The sequence below is a fragment of the Nipponia nippon genome, unplaced genomic scaffold (genome assembly GCF_047370975.1).
Source record: "Nipponia nippon isolate SJK-2023a ecotype South Korea unplaced genomic scaffold, ASM4737097v1 scaffold_61, whole genome shotgun sequence".
Lineage (NCBI taxonomy): Eukaryota > Metazoa > Chordata > Aves > Pelecaniformes > Threskiornithidae > Nipponia > Nipponia nippon.
Window position 1 is genome coordinate 109,880 of NW_028262382.1, and position 9,178 is coordinate 119,057.

At 54.0% G+C, this 9,178-nt stretch overlaps 1 protein-coding gene across 1 annotated transcript; it reads left to right on the forward strand.

The window, feature by feature from the left end:
* The first annotated feature begins 7,789 nt into the window (after positions 1-7,789).
* On the forward strand, positions 7,790-8,725 carry LOC148051261 (olfactory receptor 14A16-like). Its single transcript, XM_087738203.1, has one exon. The coding sequence runs from the start codon at positions 7,790-7,792 to the stop codon at positions 8,723-8,725; it is 936 nt and encodes a 311-aa protein (XP_087594329.1).
* The last annotated feature ends 453 nt before the right edge of the window (positions 8,726-9,178 follow it).

The following is a 9,178-nucleotide window of genomic DNA, read 5'->3' on the forward strand; positions in this document are numbered from 1 at the left end:
GTCCCCATCCTCTCCTCTCCTCACCCCTCCAAATTCATTTCCAGGGAGTCTCGTATATGCCATCAGTCCTGTCATACATGAAGAAACCTGAGGAGAGAATGGGAGCTCATGGGCCATCTACCCTGCCCCTGGACACCAAGAAGAGAGCTTTTAAATTAAGAACATGTGGTCCAGTGGAACTCAGTAGTACCATGATCTTAACTCCCAAAACACTGAGAACACAAGGAGATCAGATTCTTCAAAAAAACACTCCCTTGGACATTTTCTTGGCAGCAGCTTTGGAGGAAGAACCCAGCCTTCAGGCACTGGACCTGGGAGATTCCGTTTTATTGAAGAGCTGCTATTGGGCATGCCACATCTGACACAGAAAGTCTCTGGGAAATGTGATGAGAAGGGAAGACAGGTTATTGTGAGTGAAACAGCATCCATTGGGCCAGATTCCATAGGACATCCCTGAGCTCCTGGTTCCTCATGCTGTAGATGAGGGGGTTCACTGCTGGAGGCACCACAGTGTACAGCACTGCCACCACCACATCCAGGAATGGGGAGGAGGTGGCAGGGGGCTTCAGGTAGGCAAATATACCAGTGCTAACAAACAAGGAGACCACAGCCATGTGAGGGAGGCATGCGGAAAAGGCTTTGTGCTGACCCTGCTCAGAGGGGATCCTCAGCACGGCCCTGAAGATCTGCACATAGGACACCACAAGGAAAACAAAACACCCAAAGACTAAACAGGCACTGACCACAAGGACCCCAACTTCCCTGAGGTCGGCATCTGAGCAGGAGAGCTTGAGGATCTGGGGGATTTCACAGAAGAACTGGTCCACAGAATTGCCTTGGCAGAGGGATTCCCCTTGCTTCAGTCATGGTGTCTGTTACAAATAGGCACCTGCACTCCTTTCCTACAGTCCCGTGGTCATCCCCCTGTCACTCCAGAAATCCAGATGGGTTCTGCCCCTTTATAGCTTGATGGCATTAGGGTACACTGTGTACCGATGTCCACTAGAACCTTATACTCCTGTGGGTCACTGTCTCCCGCAGCATTCTGGAGAAGCTGGGTGCACACGGCTTGGATCGGTGCACTCTACGCTGAGTTAAACACTGGCTGGACAGCCGAGCCCAGAGAGTGGTGGTAAATGGAGTTAATCCACTTGGTGGCCAGTCACGAGTGGTGTTCCCCAGGGCTGAGTACTGGGGCCGGTCCTGTTCAATATCTTCACTGATGATCTGGATGAGGGGATCGAGTGCACCCTCAGTACGTTTGCAGATGACACCAAGTTGGGTGGAAGTGTCGATCTGCTGGAGGGTAGGAAGGCCCTACAGAGGGACCTGGACAGGCTGGACCGATGGGCCGGGGCCAACTGTATGAGGGTCAACATGGCTAAGTACCAAGTCCTGCACTTCGGTCACAACAACCCCATGCAACGCTACAGGCTGGGGGAGGAGTGGCTGGAGAGCTGTGTGGCAGAAAAGGACCTGGGGGTGTTGGTTGACAGCTGCCTGAACATGAGCCAGCAGTGTGTCCAGGTGGCCAAGAGGGCCAATGGCATCCTGGCTTGTATCAGGAATAGTGTGACCAGCAGGACCAGGGAGGTGACAGTGCCCCTGTACTTGGCATTGGTGAGGCTGCACCTCGAGTACTGTGTTCACTTTTGGGCCCCTCACTACAAGAAGGACATCGAGGTGCTGGAGCGTGTCCAGAGGAGGGCAACGAAGCTGGTGAAGGGTCTAGAGCACAAGTCTTATGAGGAGCGGCTGAGGGAGCTGGGGTTGTTTAGTCTGGAGAAGAGGAGGCTGAGGGGAGACCTTATTGCTCTCTACAACTACCTGAAAGGAGGTTGTAGTGAGGTGGGGGTCGGCCTCTTCTCCCTAGTAACGAGTGATAGGACGAGAGGAAAGACCCTCAAGCTGCGCCAGGGGAGGTTTAGGTTAGATATTAGGAAAAACTTCTTCACCGAGAGGGTGGTCAAGCATTGGAACAGGCTGCCCAGGGAAGTGGTTGACTCTCCATCCCTAGAGGTATTTAAAGACTAGATAGATGTGATGCTCGAGGACATGGTATAGATGGACTTGGCAGTGTTAGGTTAACAGTTGGACTCGATGATCTTAAGGGTCTTTTCCAACCTTGACAATTCTATGATTCTATGATTCTGCTGTGCCAGGCCATCGAATCCACACAGTCCAGTAAACCCAGTTGTCCCTTTCCTCCACCTGGCTCGAGGCAGGGCCACCTCTAGTCCTTGTCATAGTATTCATAGAATCATTGAATGGTTTGGATGGGAAGGGACCTTTAGTGGTCATCTAGTCCAACCCCTCTGCAATGAACAGGGACATCTTCAACCAGATCAAGTTGCTCAGAGCCTCATCCTGCCTGTCCTTGAATGTTTCCAAGGATGGAGCATCTACCACCACTCTGGGCAACCTGTTCCAGTGGTTCACCACCCTCATCGTGAATTTTTTTTTCCTTTGTTCAGTCTAAATCTACCCTCCTTTACTTTAAAACCATTACCCCTTATCCTGTCTCCCTTTCCTCTGCCTCCTGGGTTCCCACTGACTCCATCTCCTTTGGGTATTTCTGAGATGGCTGCTGTGATAGTTTCCACCTTGGGTAGCAACTCCATGAAGCGCGTAAGTCTACTTCATTACCTCTAGTGCCCTGCAATTCCCCATATCCTTTTGTTTCAGACACTGGCCCCCAAGCTTTAAATGCTGACACCTTAGAGTTTCAGTGCAGAGGGACCTTGACACTCTTGTGGATTTGGCCAACAGACACGTCCTGGAGTTTTGCAAGGCAAAGGGGCAAGGTCTGCCCTGGGGGCAGAATAACCTCCTGCATCAGGACAGGCTGTGACGTGAGCAGCTGAGGAGTGTCCTGAGGAGAAGTGCCAGAGGAGCGCCTGTATTGGTTTTGCATGGCAAGGTTTTGATAGCGGGTGGGGCTACAGGGTTGGCTTCTGTGAGAAGGTGCCAGAAGCTTCCCCCACGTCCAACAGAGCCAGTGCCAGCCGGCTCCAAGATGGACCCGCCGCTGGCCAAAGCTGAGCAAATCAGTGGTGGTGGTATAGCCTCTGTGATAACATATTTAAGAAGGGGGAAAATACTGCTGCACAACAGCAGTATCCCTGACCTGTTTTTCCCTGATTCCAAGTATGAGATCCAGGTGAGCATCACCAATGTTGGCCATCAGGCCGCTGGGCTACGAAGCTGGCCCCAAGAACCCACAGAAACATCCGGGTCTGTTTGCAGCCTGCACTGTCCCCTTCCCATCAGTGTCAGGGTGATTGAAGTCCCCAAGGGGGATGTGGGGTCATTGAACTGGAATTGCTTAAATAAGACTTTGTCCTCTCCCTCACCTGATTCCAGGGATTTACATCCTACCACGATGTCTCCCTAATGGGCCTGTCCTCTGACCCTCACCCAAAAGGCTTTACCCAATCTGCTGCCCATCCCATAGAGGACCTCCAACCATCCAGGCAGCTCCCTCCCACTGAGGGCATCCCCCTCCTGATCTTCCCCACCTCTCTCCTCTGAACAGCCTCTATCCATGCATCACAGAACCTTAAGGTTTCTGACCTGTCCCACCACACCTCAGCAGGTATTTACATCAATGTCACAGCTCTGTGACAGCACACAGGGCTCCATCCCCTCCTGTCTGTGCCCCAGGCTGAGGCCATTGGTGCGCATTTGGGCTGCAGCCCCTCAGCTTGGTGCCAGCAGGGCCAACCTCAGACTTGTCACAGTTCTTGTGCCCAAGATCCTGTGCAAGCCAAGGCTTTGCTTCAGAGCAGAGACATGCTGGCGTGGATGGCAGATGGCAATGTGAGGATGAAATGAGGGACCCACAAGGTGAGCAAACCCTGTGCTCCCCAAGGCAAGAGACAAACAGAGCTGGGCTTTGCAGCCCTGACAGGAGAGGGCTTTGCTGTCTGTGGTGTCTCTGCAGTCCCTGCAAGCCTGTGGTGGAGGCCAAGCTGATCTCCAGGAGGGACAAGGTGCTGCTGAGAAAGTCCTTGGCTATGGACATTGTGTCATCCAGGTAAACTGTGAAAATCATTCACCCGTTCCTTGATCGTATCATCAAGGAGGTGAATAAAGGATGGGGGTAAGAAGCATCAGCAGCATTTAACAGTGTTGGCATTCGAGTGTTGTGATGTGCTTCATATTCATGCACTGCCTGCATCTCCTGGATAGACATGGGACAGACCTTGGCTCCCTGCAGCAGTGCCATTCAGTCACGTGCTCATACACACCAAATCTATCTGAGATGCCCTGGGGTGTCTGTTATGTACCAGCCTGGGATGGGGACAGCTGTCCTGTGGGTCCTGCACTGCCCAGCCAGCTGGACGCTCCAGTTGTGCTGGGCAGCTTTGGCATCTGAGGTAGAACTACAGGCCTGCATTTGGCCATTAAGTCGAGCAGCTGCCCTGCATTTGCTTAGGCAATGTAGGGATGTCCATGGGAAACCTTTGGTTACACTTAGTGGAGATGTAGGAAATACAGCTGATGGAGGAGAGGAAGACAGACTGAGCTCCCCTGGGGCACGTGACTCCATTTGGTCAGATGAATACCTCTGTCGGCTGCCCTAAGCATACTGAGGAGGGACAGGTTGGGTTGTCCTAACTGTCATCGTTTTCTACCATTTCAGTTGGCCAAAGGGATTCCCCACCAGCCGCCAAGGCAATGCCCCCAGATGCCCCCCTGTCTCTCACAACTGCTCCATTAGAGCTTGGAGTTCCCTGCACATCTCCTGAACCACCTCGGGCAGCTCCAATGTCACCGGGCGTTTGCATCGGAAAAGCTCACTCCTGGCCTCTGTCCCCATTATTAAGACAGCAGCTTGGAGAAGGAGCTGACAGCTCTTTTGTGCAGCCAAGCTGAGGCAAGAGGAATCCCACCTTCTGTGGGTCTGTGGGGTGCACTGGAGAAGCTGAATGCCCCTCCGGCCTCAGGAATACTGATGAGAGCTGAGATGCTGACATTGACTTGGCTCGATCCCTGCCCTGCACAGGTGGAAATGATCCCCTGCCTGTCACTGCCTACATGCCCTGCCTGACCATGGCACAGGGATGTAAGTGTCCAGAGGGGAACATTGACACCTCCTGTAGCTCCGCACACCCTGGCAGAGCAATTCCCACTGCAGGAATCAGTCTGTGCAGTGTTTAGGGAGGGAGAGTTGGTGGAGACTTCAGTCTGCTTCAAGTTCTGTTCCCCGGGAGAGACCCTGCTGTCTTGCAGGAGCTGTCAGCCCTGGAGGCCCAGGGACATCTGGAGGGAGCCCAGAGGGGCAGGGAAAGCACTGCCTTGGGCTGGGCCTCTGCTGCTGAGCTGGGCTGGGCTCCTGGGATGGAGGGAGCTGCTGGCAAGTGGGCAGCCCTGCAGAGAGACAGCTCTGCCCAGGAGCAGCTCCTCTGCAAAGCGCAGCAGGGCTGAGGGCACTGCCTGCAGGCACCGAGGAGAGAGGAGCGAGGAAGAGAGAGGGTAAAGGCAGTTGGTGGCAGGAGGACGCTGAGAGTTAACAAAGGGAGAAATCTTCACAGCCCTTGACACGCTAAGTCTGTGGCAGCAGGGCAAAGAAGCTGCAGTTCCTGGAGAGATCTCCAAAAGCTGCCACATCCCACAGTCTATGGGATGTTTCAGGAGGACTCTCACAACTTCTCTGGTGTGGAGGAGGAGGACATGCTCCAAAGCAGGGCTTCTCTGCCACACTGTCAGAGGCACAGGTCATGACAGCTGCCTTCTTCCAGGAATGTCCGAAGGGGTGTGAAGGTGGGTGTGCAGCCAGGGGTGCCCAGGGCCGTCCTTCCGAGCAGGGTCCCTGCACCCCAGGGGCTGTGTGCTGGGACAGGGACTCTGTCACCTGCCAGGGTCAGCACTCACTCTGCCTGGAGACCTCCCCATGTAGCTGCGGGGAGAAGCTGTGGGTGGAGGGAGTGACCCCTGGCAGGGCAGGGTCCTTCTGCTGTCGAGAGGGTGCTGTGTGGGTCAGGTTTGCTCTCAGCTCCAGCTCACCCCAGGCGTTTCTGAGGGAACTTTTCAAGATGGAGTTCCTGTAAAGGAAGGTGTCTGTCTTTTGAGGTTTCTCCTCTTGGTTGGCTGGGTGGGCTACAGATGGCACCAGCAGCACCTTTCCAGTCTCATCAGGGTTTGTGGGACCTGCTCTTTAGCCCCTGCACACATGGAGAGGCTGCAGGGCAGAGCTGGGCACACAGGGGCTGTGATGGGGTCTGTGAGCACTGGCAGGGAAGAGACGTGGGGCCAGAGCAACAGCTTGTGGCAGGGACAGCTGCAGGCAGTAGAGACGGGCAGGAACGGAAGGACCTGCTGATGGAAGCCCTGTTGCAGGGGAGATCTGGGCACCTCCCGGCCACCCCTGCAATGTAGATGACTTCCCTGAGCAATCCCTTCATCTCTCCTCTCCCACCCAGCACAGCCCTCGGCCCTCACAACCATGGGGTCTCGGGTGGGAGTCACCTCTCTGTCCAGTAGACCAGCAGAAGAAGCAAGGGCATATCCCTCCTGCCACATCCCCATTTCCCACTGACTGGCAATTGGGCTGAGGGCAACTGTCCTGCATTGTCACTGTCTGGGACGTGGCGTGCACAGCTGGGTAAGGGTAACGCTGTCCTGCGTGTCTGTCTGCCTCCCCCCTTGCCTCTCTCAGCCAGACCCTCACTGTATTTTTCCTTGTTTCTCCACTTGCCCATTTTAAAGTCATCTTTTTATTGCTGTCAGACTCCCTGGGGATGGGAATTTCAGCTGCAGAGTCACACACTGATCTTGTTTGTCCATTCATGCAGGCATGTCAATGGGAACAAGTGTCCCAGCTTTCCTCTAATCTGTGGGGCTGTGGGCAATGCAGCCTGTGGGGCTGGGGAAGGAGTCAATTTTCTCTTCATGAGATGCCAACATTAAGACAATTGGCTATCATCTCCTTAGGGTGTCCTTCCAAGCTGTGAGCTGCCTTCCAGCATGCAAACCTGTCCCATAGCACCTTTGTGTTCTCTGGAAGCCCCACGGAGAAATGCAGAGACTCTATGGCTGAGGAAATGCTGTTGGGTCGGTGAAAGGAGGCATGCGTGTCCTGGGCTAGAAGTGGGGTGCTGAGACCGTGAGAAAGGCTGACATATTTAGTAGTCTGCACTGCATCCCTCTGCTCTCAGCAGTGTCTGGCTGCGTAACATAAGAGTGTGCTTGCCCTCCGTCTCATGAAGGTGCGAGCCCAAGGCAGCTGGGGACAAGACGGAGGGAGTGACCAGATCCCCTCACTGCACTGAGCCACAGGCAGCCGTCTTGCCTCACAGGGCTCACTCTGTTCTCCGTGAGAGCAGCAGAAATGCTGAGGGTTCCTGACATCCCAGGACAATCCTCAGGGGGGATGTGGGGCACTGTAGAAAACCTCAAACCTCTCAAACTGCCTTCTGCTATCCCAGTTCCTTGGCACTGGCAGTGCAGACGCTGACAGGCCCTTCTGTGTTAGGTGTGGCTTCATCTGACAAAGCTGAAGACCAGGACTGGCCCCTGCCCCCACCATTCCCATGACCCCACTGCTGCAGAGCAGGACTGACTCCTCAGCAACCAGCGGGCAAGGGCCCTGCTCCTAATGGCATATTCTGCTAACACCAACCAGAGCTCCAGCCACAGAGCTGCAGGAAGGTCTCCTGGAAAATGAAAAGGGGGTGTGTGCAGCATGAGCAGAGTCTATGGGAAAAGGCTTTGATTTTGCTCAGAGAAGTCTCTGCTAACATACTGTGTTTTCTTCCTTGAATAGTCCACATGTCAAAGTGAAAAAATGTCCAACAGCAGCTCCATCACCCAGTTCCTCCTCCTGGCATTCGCAGACACGCAGGAGATGCAGCTCCTGACCTTCTGGCTCTTCCTGGCCATCTACCTGGCTGCCTTCCTGGGCAACGGCCTCATCATCACTGTGGTAGCCTGCGACCACTGCCTCCACACCCCCATGTACTTCTTCCTCCTCAACCTCTCCCTCCTTGACCTGGGTTCCATCTCCACCACTCTCCCCAAGTCCATGGCCAATGCCCTGTGGGACACCAGGGCCATTTCCTACCAAGGATGTGCTGCCCAGATCTTTATGCTCGCCTTCTTGATTGCAGCGGAGTTTTCTCTCCTCGCTGTCATGGCCTATGATCGCTACGTGGCCATCTGCAAACCTCTGCACTACGGGACCCTGCTGGGCAGCAGAGCTTGTGTCCACATGGCAGCAGCTGCCTGGGGCACTGGGTTTCTCTATGCTGTGCTGCACACTGCCAATACATTTTCACTACCCCTCTGCCAAGGCAATGTCCTGGACCAGTTCTTCTGTGAAATTCCCCAGATCCTCAAGCTCTCCTGCTCAGATGCCGACCTCAGGGAAGTGGGGCTTATTGCGGTTAGTGCCTGTTTAATCTTTGGGTGTTTTGTTTTCCTTGTGGTGTCCTATGTGCAGATCTTCAGGGCCGTGCTGAGGATCCCCTCTGAGCAGGGTCAGCACAAAGCCTTTTCCACGTGCCTCCCTCACCTGGCCGTGGTCTCCTTGTTTGTTAGCACTGGTATATTTGCCTACCTGAAGCCCCCTGCCACCTCCTCCCCATTCCTGGATGTGGTGGTGGCAGTTCTGTACTCTGTGGTGCCTCCAGCAGTGAACCCGCTCATCTACAGCATGAGGAACCAGGAGCTCAGGGATGCCCTATGGAAACTGGCCCAAGGGATGCTGTTTCAGCAACAATAACCTGCCTCCCATTCTCTGCACATTTCTCAGAGTTTCTCTTAGGCCACGAGTCTGCTGTTTCCTCTTATGATAATCCTGATTATAGATAATTTGCTGGGTTCATACTTCTTCTCTTGAGGCTTGATCTTATTGTCTCTGACTCTTGCAGAGCACTGTATGATATGTGGCATGCCCAATAGCATCTCTTCAATAAAACAGAATCTCCCAGGTCCAGTGCCTGAAGGCTGGGTTCTTCCTCCAAAGCTGCTGCCAAGAAAATGTCCAAGGAATTAGTGTTTTAAGGAGTCTGTTCTAATTCTCTTCTCAATATTTTGGGAGTTAATCTCATGGTCACATTGGGTTCCACTGGGCCAAGCGCTCTGGATTTAAAAGCTCTCTTCTTGGTGTCCACGGGCAGGGGAGATGGCCCATGAGCTCCCATTCTCTCCTCAGGTTTCTTCATGTATGACAGGA

Coding starts and splice junctions, on each gene's coding strand:
- LOC148051261 (XM_087738203.1), top strand. CDS start 7,790: ATGTCCAACAGCAGCTCCATCACCCAGTTCCTCCTCCTGGCATTCGCA.